The sequence below is a fragment of the Candoia aspera genome, chromosome 2 (assembly GCF_035149785.1).
Source record: "Candoia aspera isolate rCanAsp1 chromosome 2, rCanAsp1.hap2, whole genome shotgun sequence".
Lineage (NCBI taxonomy): Eukaryota > Metazoa > Chordata > Lepidosauria > Squamata > Boidae > Candoia > Candoia aspera.
Window position 1 is genome coordinate 230,558,062 of NC_086154.1, and position 22,186 is coordinate 230,580,247.

At 36.0% G+C, this 22,186-nt stretch overlaps 1 protein-coding gene across 1 annotated transcript in view; it reads right to left on the reverse strand.

Moving 5' to 3' along the window:
* Positions 1-8,163: 8,163 nt before the first annotated feature.
* The window catches only part of ATG10 (autophagy related 10), a 116,047-nt gene continuing 102,024 nt past the window's right edge, over positions 8,164-22,186 (reverse strand). Inside the window, exons 6-8 of the mRNA XM_063295456.1 lie at positions 12,745-12,842; positions 10,451-10,566; positions 8,164-9,069 (exon numbers count right to left, since the gene is read on the reverse strand). Coding sequence (XP_063151526.1) covers positions 10,455-10,566; positions 12,745-12,842 — 210 coding nt within the window. The 3' untranslated portion in view covers positions 8,164-9,069; positions 10,451-10,454. The remainder of the gene's footprint in view (positions 9,070-10,450; positions 10,567-12,744; positions 12,843-22,186) is intronic.

Genomic DNA, 22,186 nt, shown 5'->3' on the forward strand with positions numbered 1-22,186 from the left:
TGGTAAGAGACGACAGGAGTTGAGGATGCCATCATTTCTGGACCGCGCTGCAGCCTTAATGGGACACTCGACTGAGCCTTCCCCATTTCTAAATCACCTAGTTTATATATTTTTAATATCCCAAGAGAGGCTTTTTACAACAAGAAGAGACATCTCTTGGTGCTTATTGTTATTTCTAGATTAATTTTAAAACCTTTTTTTAAAAAAAAAAATTCTGGCTTACTTCCCATCTAAATATTGAGGACTGAGAATAATTATCTCTCCATTATTATTTTTGTATTTAATTTGAAGGATTTAATGTTTTCCTACATGTTGAATCTACTGTTTTGAGTCTCTTCTGTTCACTTTCCTTGAGGGCTGCAATTGTTGGTTGTATACTTTTTCTTTTGTCAATATCATTTAATAACTTTTGAAAGCCTTTTGTCAATATCACTCAATAACTCTCCTAAGCCTTTCATTAACCCATTAGCTTCTATCTGCACTAGCCAAGTATCCAGGGGGTGCCATAATCTACTGCCTGAAACATGGACGACCTTAAAGAAGTTTTCTCAGAGCTTTGTTCTGGGCTTTGTTGTGATTTCAAACAGATTCTCCATGATATCTTTCAAGTTATTCTTCAAGATACTCGGGATATCTACTCTAAAATGTGTCAACTGGTTGTGGACGTTCTGGAGGGAGAGGAAGAGTGTCATCAAGAGGGAGATATTTTCCTGACAGAGAGAATGGATTCTCTCAAGAAATGCCAGGCGACAAATACACTTCGGTGATGAAGGAGTTAGTCTGACTTGCAAGATACTCACGTTGTTTCTCTAAGGGATTGTTTGGGGAACAAAATGGCTGTTCTGTGGGAGGTTTTCTGTGCAGAAGTTTGATTTATTAAGGGGGGCAGTTGGGCTCTTTGATGTCTTTATGAAAAATGCCTTATGTGTAATATGGAGACAAGTAAACGTTCTGGTATATTTTGATGTGGTTTAATTTTGGGTTTAATTGGGTTAAGAATGTAGTATTAATTATAAAAGTAGACAATTTATATGTTTTTATAATTTGATTTTTGTTATAGTGGAAAGAAATATATATAATAGTGATAGGAAGGAAATAATCAAATGTTCTTTTTTTGGGGGGGGAGGGAAATTGATTTAGAGATTTATATATATATATTTTTCTATAAGGGGAAGGAGCAATTGCATTAGTGATTTGTGTATGTGCCAGTGGAAGGATTTATAGAAATAATGTGATTTTGGTTTGATATAGAGTAAGGGTTTGAATATGGAAATTGCTGTATATTCTTGATGTTGAAAGTCGGAAGTCACTTTATGTAATCTCTAAAATTCTTTTTTCTTGAATGTCGCACTTTTTAGTTTTTCTTTTTTTTTGTAGTTTTTTTTGTAGTTTTTTTTCTTTTTTCAAACTTAATAAAATTCTTATAAAAAACAAAACAAAAACAAAATAATATGATATATCCTAGCACAGGAATAAACTGTCTTAGTTAACTGGTTATATTTTTTCTGTAATCATGACAGTAAACTACTTGGCCTAACTACATATTCTAAAGGGCAGTTCTAGTAAAATCTAACTAGGAAAGAATTAGAACTAAATACTTTCTTCCTGTGCACAGGAGACCATTGTACAGAAAAAGTTAAGCCACTATTTACAGGAAGGCAGTAATTACGTTTACATTCTTAACTGACAGTTAGTTTAATTGTTGACAATTAACTTTCACATTGTACATTGCCCTCTATGTATTTGTTGCACAATATAAGAAGTCCTGAAGGATCAGACCAACAGTCTCTCTAGTCCATCATTCTGTGTCCCGTAGTCGGCAAACACAGGAATTCAGAAAGCTCATAATCAAGGGCCAGCAGTGATAGCCTTCCTCACCTATTGGTGTTTAAGCCCACACTGGTCGAACTTTCAGAGACAGGAAACTGCCACTGAGATGATTAGCCACTGATAGTCTGATCTAGCCTTTCTCAACCTTTTGACCCTGGAGGAACCCTTGAAATATTTTTCAGGCCTTGGGGAACCCCTGCATATTCAGGCTCAAATATAGGCCAGAAGTCACAAAATTATTCTGTTTCATGGGTAGGCCTGTATATATGCATTAACAGTGTTCTTAAACTAAAAATAAAGATTGAAACTTACCTCCTTAATGTGAAATTGCCCGAATTTGAAATATTTTTTAAAATAAATCCTTATGTCCCAGGGAACCCCTAGTGACCTCTCATGGAACCCTAGGGTTCCATGGAACACTAGTTGAGAAACCCTGGTCTGATCCAACATTAATTTGTCCACCCCCTTTTGTATTAAAATAAAAATGCTTCCTTCTTCAGTCTCCTGCAGTTAGTTTCAGTGAGAGCAAGAATGTATTTTCCATTCCACCCAAGATTTTTTTATACCTCCTTAAATCTGCTTTTGCTCCAAGCTAAAACTCCTAGAGATTTTAATATTGCATCATAGCAGAGTTCTCTACTACTCCAGGTTTCACTGTCCTTTTATTCAGTATAGTGACCGGAACTCTATAGAGTATAACAAGTGTGGACTCATACATTTGTGTAAAGGCATTGCTGTATTAGAATTGTTTTATTCTCAATCCCCTTACATTCATTGAATGCACATTTCATGTGTTGAATTTTATCTTTAAACTACTGTGTGGTTTAAAAAAAAAAAGATGCTTATATCGAATGTACTTCTGCACTAGTACCTCTGTAAATTTTATTTTCCATTTAGCTCTATCCAACACCTATAATATTGTGTCCTTGATTTGTATGATGTTAGGAGGCCTAACTACTGAGGGCTTGTTTATGAATATTAGCTGGATTTGCTTAAAAATACTAAAGAAGGTCTGCTCCAAAAAGATGTGGAAATGGTGTATAATGTATGTAATTCAGGGTCTGAGAAGCAGTGCTATTCTTTGTTGGCCAAGTGCTTCACCTCACTAGGTCAAGGAATTCTCTCTTACTGAGGCATCAAAAGGGAGGCTGATCTGCCTTGATTAATAGATTCCTGCACATACACTGAAGCCCCATTTGTCACCTGGAGCATAGCAATGTGGCTGCACTTACATTTGGACGTGGGGGAAGCTATTTCATTAAATATTTCAAAGGGGCATGATAGAAACGTTGAGGCATAGCAGCCCTTCAGGGTGCCATATCCTCCTAGGAACCACAATACAACCACAACCAGGAAAAAAAAAACCCTGTAGAAAGGTTCACGTGTTCTGTGTGTCAAAATGCTTGCTTATGACTGTTCAAAAGTTAAATTAGGACTCTTGTTAATAGTGAGCTAAGACTGAGAACCAGGCTATTGGCAGATGGTTCTGCCCCCACTGCCTCTCAGCCTACTCTTTCTGAGTCTCAGGACTCTTTAGTTTATCCTATGTGGCACCAATTGCCCCATGCATGGTATGGCTGTGAACAATTCATACCTCAATATTAACAATTCTATTTAAATCTTAAAACCTTCTGACACTTAGACAAGCTTAGAAACAACCAGATCCAAAGAGATCAATTTTTAAGCTGTGATCACAGGATCAACATCTGCCTGTGTCAGCTAAGCTACAAGCTTTTACGTCTTCATTCTATAAATGTTCTTGTAATCTACACATTATTTCATCATCTCATTTCATCTCATATCAGCTGCAAGCGACAGGATCTTGACCTGCATTCCCAGTATATCTGTAAATTGAAAGCCTTCAGGTTGAACTTCTTACAAACAATAAACTTATTTTGGACTATCAGAAAGTATCTTGGAATGATGTGAGTTAATGCTGTCTGAATAGCAAGATTCCAGATTTGAGATTTACAATCTTAAGAGGTCAGAATACAAAGGGTAACTTTTCTTTTCAAAATGATTGTAGGGAATATTAATAGTTTAGGGAACCTCTAGCATTATGATGGAGAGGAAGCACTTGATGAGAGGCTAACTAATTGCCAAATGCCTGTGGTACTTTTAGAACATCCTATCTATTTCATTCTGCTTTGGTGAGGAAAGTTCTGTCATGTTGCAAATACTAATAATAAACCTGCTCCATAATCACTAGCTAATCTCTTATTTAATTATTCTATTGACCTGTTTCTTCCCACCTCTGGAACTACAGAGAAGAATTTCAGTAAGTAGGGGTTTTGCACGGGACTGTTGCTGGAAAAAATAGCTAGGAAATCCCCTTGCATTAGCTCAGTTTTTAATGTGGTTCTCTGGATCCTGCCTACTAAATATTATTATGACAGATTATGTAGCATTTTCTTACTTTTCAGGATTATCAATTGAATATCCCCACCCAGTTTATTATTTAAAGCAACAGATGCTCTTATATGGGAAATACTGGCTTAACACACACAATTAATTCCTCGGTCTTAAGGAAAAAGCCCATGAGATGTCTCAATTAGCAAGAAGTGAATGGAACAGAGCAAAGCATTTTACCCTTATAAGCAAGGCTCACAGTAATACTTGTCCTTTAGAAGTAAAAAAATGAAGCACACTAATTTATGTATTTGGTTTATATAGCTGCCTATTTCACATATTGTAGCATAAAAGAATGTACAATATAATCTACACTGAGGGCTTTTGGGGTGGCGGGTAGATACATTAAAAAAAAGTCAAAACCATGCCCAAGGTTTGGCAATGTTGAAAGGCATTAGTTGAGATGGCAAGGCCAGAATTTACAACTCTTTCTCACTATTTGGTGTGTGTATGTGAATGATACATTAAATCATATTGCAGGCTTAGTAGGGGGCACAAAGGAGACAGGGAACTGCACGTAATCTACAGATTGTCCTACTCTAGATTTAAAAACAGATGTAATGAAATTATATGACCAAGAAGTTGAATTCTACTTTCACATGAAAACAGAATGCTACTACTTTAATATAGGTAATGTTTGTTTCTGTTTTTGTTTTGTTTTTTGCTTTGATATGAGAGAGACAGCTTGGTGTAGTGGTTAAGGCATCATGCTAGAAACCAGAACACTGCGAGTTCGAGTCCCGCCTTGGGCACAAAGCCAGCTGGGTTACCTTGAGACAGTCACTTTCTCTCAGCCCTAGGAAGGGGGCAATGGCAAACCACTTCTGAAAAACCTTGCCAAGAAAACTGCAGGGACTTGTCCAGTTAGTCTCTGAGAATCAGACACAATTGAACAGATTAAAAAAAAACACTAACAGAACATACAGTATATTATAAATATATAAGATTCTACTTTATTCCCTGACATTACTGGGTAAAGAAAGTCAACAATCAGTAGCAGGCAACGTGGAAGATCTTTTTCTCCCTGTCTTCCCCAAAAAAACACAGCCATTCAAAGGGCTATAGTATTGGACTAGATAGTGGCACAGAACTAGTTTTGATTTAATGTTCTCAGCTTCCCAAACCAATTTCTGAAAGAGTATTAGTTAAATCCAAACCTGGCCACTATTTGACTTAGCCTATGACTTCACACAATCTCTGTTCATTGCAGTGAAGCAAGTTGATTTTCTGGTGGAGAAATGAAGGATTTTGATGCAAAAAATTTGGCCACAAGCCAGAGGAGTTATTTTCTTTGCATTATATATAACCATTTCTTTCTACTGGTGTTTTTGCTAATTGCAATCTGTGTTTATGAGATAATTTATTCCCGGCATGACGGATTATGAGAAAAAACTTTCCTCCCTGGATTACTGGTGGTCAGGATGAACACTGTCTGTCTCAAATCACTGTAAATATTGAGTATACTAGAAGTTGTACTACATACTAGAAATTGTATCAGTTAAATGTTGTATATCTTTAGCTACCTAGGATGCTCTAAGGCAGGGGTCCCCAACCCCCAGGCCGTGGACCAGTACCAGTCCATGGCCTGTTAGGAACCAGGCCACACAGCAGGAGGTGAGCAGTGGGCGAGTCTCTTGCCCCTTTTTCCTCCCTGGATCGAGTCTTACACAGGGGGGTCAGTCTCCATGCCCTCTCCCCCTTTTGCTCACTGACAGGAGGATCTGAGCACACCATAAAGTTTTCCCTGAGCAGCGCAGCAAAGCCAGGGCGCTGCTTGGAGGGTGGGGCAGCAGGGTGTCCCCCTCACCTTCTTCCCCAGGAGCGCTGCCCGAGCGCGGGTGCACATTGCGAAGCCTCGCCTGGGACGCGCCAGCGGGCAGATCCGCCGCAGCCTTGATGGGTGGCCGGCGAGTGACGACAACACGGGGTGTTGTGAGCTCTGGGAGGGTGCCATAAAAGCCGACGGGGCACGCTTGCAGGGTCACAAGCACATGGGGGGATCGCTCTGCCTGGGGGAACTTGGCAGGGCGGAGGACAACTTGCATGGGGTGCCTGCTTGGAGAAGCCGTCGCACTTGAAGCAAAGAGGGGAGTCAGCCCCTGATTGGTGCCCTGATAGTTTTAAAGGGGTTTAGACAAACATTCATAAACATTAATACCACTTATGTGCATTTTGTATTTCTATATTGAAAAAACAATCAACAAATTAATGGTTGGTAGGATACTGTAATGCCATTTGTCATTTTGGCTACACTGACCTCTCTATAATTAGAGTCTGTATTCTCCTGGATGGTTAATAAGTAGAAACAGTTGTAATTCTACTTAGACACCCTCATAGATCTCTGACAGCAACTGACAAAACTGAGTGTTTTATTTGTAGTAGATGATCCTTGGTCTAGTACTAGTGTTAGAGTAGAAATGCTCTGGATACTTTCATTGCATTGACTGACATATGCATCCTTTTCCTGCAGTGCATTGTCTTGAAACTTCAGTACTATATAGTGAAATATTAATTGTTGCTAAGCAGCCAGGAAAAAATTTTCTGCAGTGACAATCCACTGACAGTTGCAGACCCAGCTTAAAGCAGTAAGCTTGTCAGGGATCATGATATATATTCTGTCATTAAAAGTAGTTAAACTGGCTCTAGTATATAATCTAAATTATTTAAATAATTATATAATTATAGTTACATAATTAAGATACCAGGTGACATCAGGCAACATACTTCCTGAATATAAAAGAACCCAAGTGAAGAGTAGAGACACCAACATGAATGACTTTATTTCATTTTTCTTATATGTATTTAGATCAAAGGAATGAAGATATGGCTCTTAAGATATGGCTCTTTGAATATATGCACACACATACAGAGACATGACACAGTTTAAAAAGACGTGCAAAGCTATGTCATCTAGCAAAAGTATGAAACTGCATTATAGTTATTTTAAAGGATGCAAAATAAATAATACATATTTAACAAGTAGAACCAAAGATTCCAAAAATATTTTAAATAGCAGGCTTTACATGTAATTTTCTCCTATAACAAAAGTAAAATTAAAGAAGATTAAAGAAAAATGACTGAAAAAGGTTGACATGGAAATTATATGGATATTATATTACAGCGTAATATTTCTCATTCTGATATTACACTATCATTATTTATATGAAACATATTTAATCTTTGTGGAGATTTGCTTAGATAAGGAAAAGACATAAATTAAAGATAGGAACAAGCCCCAAGTCTTAATTGTAGCCTATAAATTACCTCAAAGGAGTCACAGCCCATCCTAATATTATGAAGGAAGCTAAAGTGATGCATTGTCTTTTTAACTATCAAAACATACTGAGTTTTTGAAAATTAACTTGTAATCTGAATACAGTATTAGAATATTGTCACCACTTACTTACTGTAGTAAGAAAGAGACAGATTTTGTTTACAACTGATACTATTGTAATGGAAATGAAAGACTAAGTGGAGGATACATACTATGCTATGGTGCATCTCAGAGAAATAATTGACATTAATCAAGCAGTGACTAATTAAATGGGATAAATGAAATAAAAACCTGGCCATTTTCTGCTAATTGGTTTCTTACATTGACTGTTAATTAACCTCTTGAAAGCGTAAGTCATAACCATGCATAAGTGTGTGTGTGTCTGCGTGTCTGTCTGTCTATCTGGATTGTTGTAGGCATGTTACAAAATTGTCAATAAAACTGTGGAACTCATGATGTAAACTTTTCAGCATAGTTTATCTTTATGCAACTCCTGCTGTAGAGAAAACCAATTGAAAAAAACAGAAAACAAGGAGACACATTACATAGGGGACTTAAATTCCAGATGGTTTTGTATTGGGCCATTATATATACTACCTTTTTTCCTGTGTCAACATTTATCTGTAAAGAAATAGCATACAGAAAGACAAGTAGGTGTGAAAGCAGCTGCCATATTATTTAAAAATAAAATGAGAATGACATCCAGATACAGGAACTAAATCTTTGACCCTTTAGGTAATTTCTTCCCAGTCTTACTTCTGGTATGAGACCTAGGCTAAGGCATTTGATTGATGGACCATAAAAAGTAAGTTGTTAAAAGCTGTCCCCCTTGCTGCATTTTTATATTGAAGTTCCTCACTTCTGCAGGAACAGGAAAGACACCTGAACAACAAATAAAGTTGCCACCACAATATACAAATTGGTCAAATAAATATTAGCTTTGCTAAATATACAGTATTACAACACATATATACTAAATAAAAGCTGTAGCCAGTAATAGTTTTCCTTCCTCACTAGCCTATTAACATGCTGCATGATCAGAATTTCATACTAAATCTTCAAAAGAAGTATGTTAAATTGTAATACCAGTTTTGCTCATGAGTCTTGCAGCAAGGAAACTGTCCACGCAAATGATTCCTTTTCATAAGTTTGCATAAGCTACAACAGCAGTCAAGATAGAGAAATGGTTATTACTTTTGCTGGTTTCAGGTATCTTTGGCAGTTGCTTATGTTCTTTCTATGATTTGAAGTACTTGTCCTAGACGTTGCTCCAATATAGTCCTCTTATCTGTTTTGGAGGAGGAATGTTTTTTTTTCCACTTATCAAAACCAAAGAAATTATAATATGAATCAGTATTAGTATCCTGATGGCTTTATGTATCCTGCTAATTGCAATTAAAACTTATTTCTAAGCTGGGTGTTCATCAGACATACATCAATGTAACATGGTCTCTACCAAGGCCACCTTTGTATTATCCTTAGCTCCAAGCATGAGAAAGATTACAAAGCTTGTGACACTTCATATTCCACCCAAAATCCATGTTTCCGTACATAATCTGAAATAACAATAACGAAAACGTAATCAGAAATGATGGCTTGAATGAGAGCAACATACAAACATGAAGAGAATGATGACATTTATTTATTTAAACTTGCTTGTGTTAAATCTTGCTTTTATGAATTTTTATTGATTATTAGAATAATTACACTCAGTGTTTAAAAACAGTTCTTCACTGCATAAATATTTAAGAGAAATATCTATCACTGAAAACATATGCTGGAAAAAATTTTAGAGTCACTTGGTATTTTATGCATATGTAATTTTAGAGTCACTTGGTATTTTATGCAGTTAGCATTTCAACAAGTAGTTGTTTCTTCCGAGACAAAGATATGACATGTGAAGGATGCTTCCATATTCACTCATTTTATGAGTTTTCACATCCTAGGTTTTATTCTACTTAAGCAAGATAGATCTTATTAGCCATAGTCATGACCACTGTGTCCTAAGTAACAATCATATTTAAGGTGGGAAAGGAATTTTCTCTAGAGAGAAACAGGGAAAAGATCTCAATCCAATTTCTCAACTATAGTGAAATTTATGTCCCTAATTGAATCTGCACCAGCAACAGAATCTGAATGTTTACACAAAACCCTCAGTGTACAATATTCTAAAGAACAGTGTAAGATCAATGCAAAGATACAAAATATAATATATAAGCCATATAATAAAAATAAAAGCAACAGACACTCAGGAGATCACCTTTTAGAAAATCCATGCTCCCATTTAGGTATAAAGTTATTGCTGTATAAAAAAAATGTTTGATGTTTTATGGTTTGAAAAGCAGACCTAAAATACATTCAGTAATTCTAAGAAATTACTAAAATGAGATAGGGGGTTCAGATGTGTAATTTAAATAAGTACTATTTAGAGTGTGCGCAAACTGAAAATATGTTTTGTTTCAAACCCAAAATAAACACATCACATTCTGGAAGTTCTGCCAAACCATTCTGGATGATTTGGCAGAAACATACCCCAGAGTGTTCTGGGTTTCAGCTGAAACAAAATCCAGAAATAATTTTAGAGGATGCGAGGGGAACAGCTGATGAGCATCACCCCCTACCCGCTACCTTCCATACTGTCTGATCTTATCTTTTATTCCCTCCAACCCCCACATCCCAGCATATTGCATTGGGCCACCTGCTCCTGAACTTGCAGGCACTTTTCTTTTTCTTGTTACCCTGCTTTCCCTCAGCCCCTGCCAATGTTTTGCTGTTTCCACTCTTCCTGCCACCAAAACAGTTCTGCCTATAATAACTGCATTTTGATCCATAGTCAGGACAAAACAACCGTTTAATTCCATAACTGGACCAAATGTGTATGTTTGGATATGAACCACCCAAATCTGCACAAACCATTTTGACATCCCTATATTTTACCTCTTTAATCAACACTTGTAGTCTCTTCAGAATTGGCTTTTACATAACTCAAAGACAGATGGAGACCCACCACTGGACCAACAATACTCAACCATGAAATAATGTAGTTTGTATGCCTACAAAGCAAAAAGAAAATGCACATTTCTATTTAGGGAACAGTGATAAAATATCATAATTACCTTTGAAAGTTGGGCACTATTTTTATTAAACTCTTATGACATACAGTTTGTAAGAAAGAACATTCTGTAAAATAACATTATTGGCAATTCTAACCTTCCAGCATAGTGTACTTTGAGACAGACACCATTCTTATACAGCCAGTTTGGTCTAGTGGTTAAGGCAACGGGCTAGAAACTGGGAGACTGAGAGTTCTAGTCCTGCCTTGGGCATGAAAGCCAGCTGGGTGACCTTGGGCCAGTCCCTCTCTCTCAGCCCAACTCACCTCACAGGGCTGTTGTGGGGAAAGTAGGAGGAGGAAGGAGTATTTGGTATGTTCACCACCTTGAGTTATTTATAAAAATAATAAAGGTGGGATAGAAAATGAATGAATGAATAAATAAATAAAATCTCTATAGAGAATGAATGAACTGCAAGAGCATGCTAAGTACCACCATAGACATTTTCAGCTGGTGATTGTGAAATGTGTTTTACAATAACCTAAAATGGCTACCTTTATGTACAAAAAGGCAATTCAACTGTTTTTCCCTTAAAATCCTGTTTTAAATAACTAAATAAATAATAAAAGCTGCAAAAATTGCAAATGAAATATCTCTAACAGATCTGAAACATACTTATAGCTGTAGCCTAATAAAAGCACAAAGCCACATATAACTGAAAGCTTGTTTAGAAGAGCATGTTTGAAATACAGGACCACAGAACTGGACTTTGATGAATTTTAAAAAGCATCAAGTTAGTTAGTTGTCAAGTTAGCCAAGTAAATGGAAGATCACAAAATCTGGAGGATTGGACACTGATTCTGAGTGTATAGCTTATTTTCTCACATTTCTCTATTTTCAGTCATTCAACTGAAATTTTAATGTTTTAGAAATATGAGAAAGCTCAAGTTCTCAACCCTGAACAGCAGCAGGATTGAACTGCTATCTAAAATATAACAGAGATTTGTAGTTTGTGTCTTCTACCAGAAATAGATTATAGTCAAACACATCCCTTGAACCTAAGAAAGCAGATTTTAATCAATACAAAGCAATGATAGGTGGCAGAAAAAACGAATGGGAAGATTCTGAAAGCACAACTGTAACTAAATCTAAGAAGGAAAAGGGGGAAGAAAAACAGTAGAAGCCAATGTAGCTGCATAAAATTGTTAGTGATAATCTGAGAAAAAAGGATATCTATAGGCGGTGAGGACATTAAGTGAGGTCATTAAGGAAGAATATGTACTAGTATTCTAGATTTATAGAGATAATGTCAGGAAAATAAAACGCAGAATGTGTTGAAACTAGCACAGAGAAAAAAACAAAAATCAAGCTCCCTAAAATAAAGGACAAGGAAAAGAAACATCATACAGGTAGTCCTTGACTTACGACCGTTCATTCAGTGACCATTCAAAGTTATGATGGCGCTGACGGAATAGTGGTTATGACCAGTCCTCAGAATTCCAGCCATCCTAGCACACCCGCGGTCATTTGATTGCAATCTGGGAGCTTGGCAACCAGCTTGGGCTTACTTTTTTTTTTAAAATATAATTTTATTCAAAAAAATTTAAAAAGAAAATAAAACCTAATGCAAACTACTATAAAGGAAGAAAAAAGGAAAGGAAAGGAAATTACAGAGAAAGCTAAAAGTGCAAGAAAGGAAAAAAAATAAAAGAAAAATAGAAAAGAAAAAAGATGCAAAGAAGTGGCTTTTGATCTTTACAGCACTTTCCAACTCCAGATTCTGTCATGTAAAAATATCGTAAGGACTACATGAGTTTCAGGACGATCTTGTTCTACTTAGAGATTTTTTATTTACATAGTAATAACCATGAACATAAAATGACATTTGTCAAAGTCAAGATATACAACACTGGCCACATAAATAACAGAATGTCCAGGCTACTATTTGAGAAGTGACTCTTAAATTGTTCAAGTAGAACTATGAAATTATAAGCATTATAGACTCTTGTTATAAAGATAAACTTATGAGTTAGTACCTTATTTCTAACCTGTTTTTTTCCCTAGCTATAAAAGACATGTAGGGTTCTTAGGTAATAGTTTGTCACTAAAAATATATTATTGACATTTTTCATGAAATACTTAAGGTTGAGTTTGAGAACGCACACTGGTATTACTCACTTTTTTTCTTTATGTAAACTAGATAACATTGGAGACATAAATTCATTTGTCCGGCAGGGATGAAGTACAAAGAAAGGCTGACCAAGAAATGGATGTTCCTGAAAAGAGGTAATCTGGTTATCAGTGTAAATGGCACTTTTAGTATACAAAATTGTTTATAGTTCTCAATTTCTCCCTGAATTTTTTTTTAAGATTCTTTTTTCAACCAATGGAGGAAAAGTGAAATTGAATTGCCCTAGATTATCTAAAAAGCCTGAGGCTTGAATCCTAGACTTCTGAACCTATTCAATATTATTTTGAATAAACCATCCTCATTTGTTTAACTACAGAAGCATTGAGATAGTTAAATAACAAAGTCTGAACAATAATTATAACTGTACACAAGTTAGCATTACTGTATATTGGTAGCATTCATACAATACTGAATTTACCCTAAGTAATGTACCATCCAAATATTATTATTAAAACATTAGTCATATGAGAATTTTATTTAGCATTTGAACATTAAAGATGTTTAAGAAGATTATGAGCTCATGGTAAATTCCAAATACTCAACATTTTAAATTATTTTTTTAAAATATCACCCAAGAAAATAAGAATCCCAGGGCAGGACGGGTGGGCAAGATGTTCATAAAATGTTAAAATAAGAACAATAATTAAAATAATTCCCAAGTGGTGCCTTTTCCCTCTCTTTGTATTAGCAGAAGGATGTATAGAGATATAATAAATGTAACTTTGAATATACATGACTTACTCCTCTTTTTCAGACCAGACCTACTGCTAAGTGCTAAACCAGTATTGGTGTTACTGAAATTGTATTAGTCATAACTGAGTTTGGCAATCAGACTTTACATTTGGCTCAAAAACATTTTGATTATGTTCCTGTAGTTTGATAGCATTGCCCACGAAAATAAATTTTGCTACTTTGTCAGAACCCCTTTTCACATAGTTTAAATTGGATCCCCCAAAAGCATAGCAATTAGGAATATAATTTGAGTAATGAGAATAAAAATACAACACAACTCTAATCATATATTCAAGATAATAGGTATGTAGGACTGTTTTTTCCTATTTATCAGCTTACATCAGCATCAAACTATTGCATGTTCTTTTTCTACAGATCAAATCCTCTTTTATTTTTGGAGATATAAACATACTCATTTTCATTATCTGCCTTATATTATCCAGAAATGGTCAGCATGTGATTTTTAGATGTTGCTGAATTTCAACTCTCATCAAACATAGTCAACATGGCTAGAAATAGAAATTATGCTATCCTATAGTTCCATATTTAAATTCTGAAATACTTAAAGATTTTGGAAAGTGACAAGTCTCTAAGCAAGTGAAACAACAGTACTGCCAATTTACAGATGATCTTTAATTTCATACAAAATATAATGTAAGAATCAATTTATAGAGATATGCAATACAGTGCAAAAACTATACACTGAAACTGCAAATTTACCAAACTGAACAAGCAAGATAGAAGAACATGTTTCAGGTTCCTTTTATTTTAATCCTGTAGATCCAAACTACACATTCAAGCAAATATATTACCATCTGTTACTCATATAAATGAACTGATGTCATTTTTCATTATGAAATAAGTGCCAAACTAGAAAAAAAATTCTGAGTTTTACTACTGCATCAGAAATACTTGAACAAACTTGTTGCAAAGACAGATTTCTGGAAAACAACCAAGTCTTGAAACTGGCAATAAAATTTTAATTGATTATCTGTCATCAAGTCAGTGTCAACTCTTAGTGACAGCACAGAGAGAACTTCTCCAGGATGAGCTGTCCCCTACCTGGCCCTTCAGGTCTTCTAAAGTGTACACACAGCCACTGTAATAAAGCCCATCCACCTTGATGCTGGTTGTTTTCTCTTTCTTTTCACATTTCCCATAATCACTGAGTTCTCTAGACTAGGTCTTTGCATAATGTATCCAAAATATGATAATTTGAGCCTGGTCATTTGTGCCTTGAGTGAGAAGTCTGAATTGATCCCCCCACCCCCCAGCTATCCATATATTCTCAGAATCTTCTTCAACACAAAAGTTCAAAGGCATCCTCTTTCTATCCAACTTCTTCAAAGGCCAGCTGTCATGTTCCCCGTTGCAAGGCATAAGTGCATCACAACGGGGAACATGCACATCAGGAAAGAGGAAGGGAGAACCATAATCCCTTAAACACACACATCATCCCTTAAGCACACAAACCCACAAGTAAATCACCAGGACAATAGAAGGGCACCTCAGACCGGACCTGGAGACCATCAGCAGATCGGAGGAACTCCCACCCATTACCCCGGGGGACGCACCTGCACCGGACGAAGGCAAGAAGACAAAGAGGATCGTCGGAGATCGCCCGAATCACCCATCACCGAACCCATTACCACGCTAATCCCCCATCCGGACCTGGCTTGGGGGGACAATAGGGGGTGGAGGGGGACAAGGTCCGCCACCGGGGTATAAACAGGATGCCCTGCCACCCTTCACGCATTCCCGTCTTTTTCTCTGCATGCATTCCGTTTCAATAAAGCCGGAAATCCTTAGACCCTCTAAGTGAGTCCGTGTTTTATTCAAGGCGAGGCTGCCCTGACACCAGCTTCACTTCCACATAGACTCACAGGGAAAACCATTGCCTGCACAAGTCTGATTTTTGTAGGTATTGACAGATCACAGCATCTGAATACCATTCTATGCTATTCTACCAAGTGTTACTCTGTGTTGTATTTGTTTGGTGCTAGTTCCTTTACTCTTAATAGTCAATCCTAAAAAGCAGAAACTAAACAACACTTCAGTATCTTTGTTGTCAAGTCTAAGACTGGCTTTATCTGTTATTAGTTGTGTTTTCTTTATATTTAATCTTATCCCCATGTTTCACTGTGATTGACTTCCATTACTAGAGCCTGTGGATCATTTCAGCTATCAGAGTAGGATCATTAGCATACTGCAGGTTATTGATGTTTCTTCCTCCAATTTTAAAACCATATTCATCTTCTCACAACCAGAAAATATAGGTTGAATAAATAAATGAATCAATCAATGTTAAATAAAGGAGAGTATATAGCATTTTTTCACTCCTTTGCCGATCAGAGCAATGCTATATTGTCATGTTCTGTCTGGACTCTGGCTTCCTCACATGTATATAGGTTTTGCATACGTACAATGAGATGTACTGGTATCCTATTTTTCTAAGGACATTTCACAGGTTGTCATGATCAACACAATCAAAGGCCTTTCTATAATCAACGAAGCACATATTGACTATTTATTAGAATTATTTTGCTTTCACAATTATCCAGCATGCATCAGTAGGAAGATTTCTTATTCCTTGGCCAAGCTTGAACATCTGACATCCCCCTTTCTATGTAGGGCTTTAATCTGTATTGGATGATTCTATGTATTACTTTTCCCAGTATGTGAAATAAAGGGGTATTATATTATAGTTTGCACACAGTGTTAAATCTTTTTTTTTCCCCCTACATACTTTCTGGTATGTAGACTAACCTCTTCCAATCTGTTGACGATCTTGTTCTCCAGATTTGCTGGCCTAGTTTGGTTAGAACTTTTACAGATTCTTCTTCTGTTGCTTCCCATATTTCTGTAGATATTCCATCAATTCCTGTACGCTTCCAGTTTGGGAAAGACAGATAAGCTGATCTAACTTCATCTAGAATATGTTGTAAATAGGAAATATTTTTCAAGGTATCTTGGATGTTGACATCACTACCTTCCAGAATTTAAATCTACTCCTTCCATCTTTGTTTGATCTCCTTTCAATCAGTTACTATCTGTCCACTGGCATCCTTTAGTATACCAATTCGAAGTTGGGATCTCTTCTGAGTTCAGCAATCTTTTGGAAGACTTTCCTTGTTTTCCATTTTTTCATGGCTTTTCAGATGTCACTGTTTCTTGTTTCTTCCCAAAGTACTGGAAATTGTTTGTCAAGTTTCTTTCTGAGGTGTCTGTTTTTCTTGACTTTGGCTTCTTTTCTATTTGGCAATTTCCACCACTTGTTCTGATAACCAGTTTGTTTTCTTCTGTTTCCTGGGCTTTTTACATTCATCCTTAATAACCTTTTTAATTTCATTCTACAGTTCCTTATCAATCATTTACTTATCAATGAGGTTTGGACCTCACAGCAATTCCTGATGTCCCATTACTGTTGTTTAGCAAGGACCATACGGGTCATTAAGCAAGGATTTCATGTGATCACGACTTCTGACTTCTAGCCGGCTTCCCCATTGACTCTGCTTGTGGGAGGGAAGGTCGCAAATCATAATCGTGACCATGGGACATCTGAAAATCTGGGTTGGTTGCAGACTGCCGGCATTACAATCACATGACTACGGGGGTATTGCACAGGCCAGAACTTTGGGGATCAGTCATAACTACCACTTGTTCAGCATGGTTGCATGTTCAAACAGTCGCTGAATTAGTGGTCATTAAACGAGGACCACTTGTAATATAGTAAATTTGGTTTCTATTTCCTAAGCCATGTAGTCCGACTACATTTTCTTCCTTAATATTTCCAATTTTGGCATTCTGGTTTCCAACCCCAAGCAGCACATCTTGCTTCCATGTTCTATAGGCTTCCAATTGAACTTGACCATAACATTCATCAACCTCCCCTTCTTATGGATCAAAGAGAAAAATGTGGATAACTGTCATATTAAAGAGTTGTCTGCAAAGTCTAATAGTGTAATATAAATAATATTGATATTATTTGATTACTGATTTCATTGTACCCAAGTATTGTCTTTCTATAACCTTCCTGACAATGAAAGCAATACCATTTCTGTTTTTCATGTCCTAAGTACTAAATGATATGATCTTCTGCCTGAAAGTGCCCAATTCCAATCCATTTTAATTCACAAATGCCTAAGATATCAATGTGTAGCTGATTCATTTCTTCTTTCACTGTACTGAGCTTTTCCATGTTCACGCTTCTTACTGTGTATTTCATGTTCCCACTGTAATTCTCTCTTCACATCTTTGGGTTCTGTTGTCCTATATGGGAACTTCAGCAACTAGATGTCCTGAAGTTTTTATTCAGCCATGTGAAAAACACCATTAGTACTTTGAGAGAACCTCAACTGTCCTTCAGTAGCATGTGGAGTGCCATCCGACCTGAGACACACTTCATCTGACACTGTATCATTAGTAATTTATATCCATTTTAGGGTATTACCAATTAGAGTAATATAACAAACAAAACCTCTACAATAGTGAATAGTTACCCAGCTTTATTGGTAAGTTTGATGTAGTAGTAAAGCTACTGTAATAAAGCTAACATACATCTACAAGTTGAAACAGTGAGGCCTTTCTCCTTGGTGGCTCAGTTCTGCCACTTTTGCTCTATCATGTTGCACTCTTAATGTCAATATAATCAGCTTATACTTTACACATCTAGTTATTAGTCTTCAGACATCATTAGTCCTTTCTCTAGAAGGTATGGAGAACCAGAGTTCTTCCAGATGTTCACAAATCACAGTTCCCAGCGAACTTTTTCATACTGACTTGAACTGCTGGGTTTGTACTGTTATTCAGTATGACTGAGAGTCACAGGTTCCCTGTTCCTGCTTTACAGGGTGACTGACTGCTAACACAGACCCCAAACCATCTGCATTGTGTATCTTATTACGGATAGCATGGATTAACTTTGAATCAGGATTATTCTTTAACAGAATCATAGATTCGGTGATTATATGAATTTCCAAAACTATTTTTTTCATTACTATTACACACAAATATCATGGAAGAAAGTGAAAGAATTCGGAACATCTAGCTGAGTGTTCAAATTGATGTACTGTACAACCAGCAAAATTGAAGCACACTAAAACAAGCTGTAGATAGCTACTGTTGTTATAGAAACAATTAGTTACAAAGCATTGATTGATAGAAAACCATCTCTTTTTTTGCCAGGTCATTTGTCTAAATGCTTAGGATTTATAGTAACATAAAGCTAATACTGCAAAAGGCTACAGAAAATAGGATTTAGTTTGTTATTGCATTATTAGAATTAGTCTCTTATAGTCTATTGAGAAGAACAACACTGGAAGAAATGAGAAAACTGAGTTAATTATATGATTGTATGGATCAAGATTCATAAAGAAATTGTAATTCATAATTGCCTCCAGTGAAAATGTGTATTTTATAGCAAAATGGGATAAAATATTTCCATTAAATTCTAAGCAAGATGAAAAATCCCTGCACACTAATCTTCCTGATCAAGCGGTAACACTGCATAATATAAATAGCAGCAGGAACAATACTATTTTTCAAAGCTAATAAAGAAATTTCTTATGTTCTTGAAAAAAAACCTATTCATAAATTCTTACTGAACTCAAGGTTCTGACACACAGGACCTGTTCTTTCTCTGATACTTTGACACAGCCAGACAGCCAGTGTGATATAGTGGTTAAATTAGCAACCAGCTTTCTCCAATCTGGCACCGTTCAGATGTGTTGAAGTAGAATTCCCTTGTCCCAACTAGTCTGTGCTGGCTGGAGATAAAGTTATTGTCTAACCCACTTGTATGATGCCAGATTGGAAAAGAATGACCTCTTCTGTTCTTGGAGAAAGGAAATCCTAATTGTAGGATTCAAAACATATACAGTCTGATGGCCCATGCTATCAACCTTATTCTGATGCTTAGAGCAATATTACTTGATGGAAAATTGGGCAGTCCTAAACATTCAGTGCTGTTTCCCTCTTAAATGGCTCATCCCCTATCCAGTTCTTCAGTATCCTTCTGACCCTCCATGCACCAATAGCTCTTGAAATAGCTCTGAAAGCAACTCTTTATATTTTCTTCTTGCCTAAGCCACCAACTAGGATGAGAATCAAAGACACAAACAATAGCACAGGAAATGGGAAAGAATATGTAACTGATATAAGAGTTCCAAAGTACAGATCTGAAAAACAACTATATGAAATTTTCATTATTATTGGGTTAGGCGAGTTCAAGAATTTTCCCCACACACAAATGGTAAAATTTGGTTTCCATATGTCAGACTTGCATATCTGTTACAAAAAGGAAACATGACTCACACTGATCCTTATAAGCACAAACCCATTTCAATGAAAAATTAATTTAATTCAGTCATAATTTAATCTTTTTGTGAGTGAAATTGCTACTTCAGTGGATCACCTTTGATTAATATCTATCAGAAATTTGGCTGAGACAATCTGACATCTTGAAAAACAAAAATATTTTGTGGACAGGAATAAATAGATCAAATATTTTTTCTTCTGGAGTGTAACCATTATTTTTATACGAATCAGATAATGGCATGTAAGTCAAAGCTTTATCAGAATGCATGTTTGAAAACTTGTTTCTCTCCATATTTTCACTCCACCATTCCCACTACCCCTTCCAATTTCCATGGATTTTCAAAGAGAAGTTTCCACTTAATTTTCTTGTTCAAAAGCTTTTGCCATGAATATGGATTTTTTTTTCACTGCCATGCAAAATGGAATAATTTCGTCTTCTTCAATGCAGCAATCCATAGAGAGTAGACAGACAAATAACAGCTCTGATATTAAATACAGAGTGTGTATTTATGCATGTATGTAACTGATTTGGCATCTGAAAACATGTAGTTTGAGCATCTCCAAAGACCTTACTTTGTGGTGTAAGTTTATTTTGGTAACATATTAAAGAGCAATATTTAATGAAGACTCAACTTTTTTCTGGTTTCATGTCCCTGATCCTTATTTTATCTTGACTAAGCACAATGTTATTTCCAACAGATATCAATGCAAACACATATGAATCATCTTTTTTCACTCATGAGAAAACTATCTTCATCCCTAAAAAACCAGTCCTTTCCAATGAGTTATACAACTATAAAAAAGTCAGCTTACAGTGAGATAATGCCTAAAATAATATGTGAAATATTATCCATGTCAAATTTCAATTAACAACAAATATCACTTTTGGGTAATGGATACAGCAATGTAATTAGTTCTGGATAGCTGGTATTGTATGTTTTACTTCCCTTCCCCCAAACAGCAGGTATTTTGTTATCCCTACATTTCCTGTAACAGCACCATTTATTTTCCCTGTCATAACTGGAACTTCTCCAGTAGTAATGGCTTCTATTTTCTCCAGTGCTACATTAAACTGCGTTGGAGCTTTCATCATAGCATTTATGGCCCCTCCATTTCTCCTGCAGTGGAAAGGGACTGTTGTCCAAAACATCCTGTCGCATCCAGTTTGAATGATGTAGCTTTGATGAAAATCATTCAGAGGTATGCCAAGCTTTTATCAAGGGCAGCAGAAAATGGCTGTGCTTGAATGTCTTTTCAGTACCCCTGTTATCTTATCCATTCTTCAGGCTGAGGAGTTTGGGAGGGGGGGAACATTTACTTAGAATCATTAAGAAAAGGATCAATTATAATTCAGTTAAATTAAAATAGTCACCCCCTTCATTTTTTTTATCAGTAAAATTGTCATACTGACAAAATTCCAAATAGTAAAATGTAGCCTCATTAATACAGGATGGAGCAGAAAAATTCCTGATTTGAATATTATGCTCAATATAAATTAAAATTCATTAACTTTTTTTTAGCAGATGCATCCTACTGCTGGTTCATTTTCAGCTTCTGATCCAATAGAAACTTTTCATCTACATTACTCTTAAACCAAGTCTCATTTTATATGTGTTAATTGTTCTTGTTTCCTAGGGGTTTTTGCCCCTAAATATAAGATACTCTATTAGGTCTTTTGGTTTTGTCTCCATATTCCAGATATAAAAATCCTTCTATGGTGTTGGATAGTCCTATCTTTCTTTGGTCTGCAAGCATCATAAAAAACTTTTTGGACCTTACCCAGCAAAATTATAAAAAAAGAGCATGACCAAGGACATAATTATCAGAGAGTTGGAAGGAGATCCTGGAACAAGAGAGAACAGATCCTGCTCTTTTTATTATGTAACATCTTTTACTGTGCATATGATTTTATTTCCTAAGTATACAACTTTGCACTTGTCTCCAATTTCATTCCATTTTTCTGAGCCCATTTTTTCCAACCTATATTGTTTTGAATTTCTGTCTTCCACAGTATTAGCTATTCTAACTAATTTTGCATCATCTGCCTATTTGACAAGCATTCACTTCACTACTTTACCCAAATCATTAATAAAAATAATAAAGACAAACCAGGGCTGATCCTTGTGACATCCCACTTGATATTCCTCTCCAATTATGAGGAGCCATTAATATGCATTCTTTCAGTAGGAGTTTTGAGCCATAATTAATGTATCCACTTAATTATTATGCCATCTAGCCCATACTTAACTAGCTTGCTAATCAGCATGATACGGAGTATTTTATCAAATGCTTTGCTAAAATCTATATACATGTATGTATGTATGTATGTATGTCTACAGCATTCCTACAAACTATTAAGGAAGTTATTCCATTAAAACATGA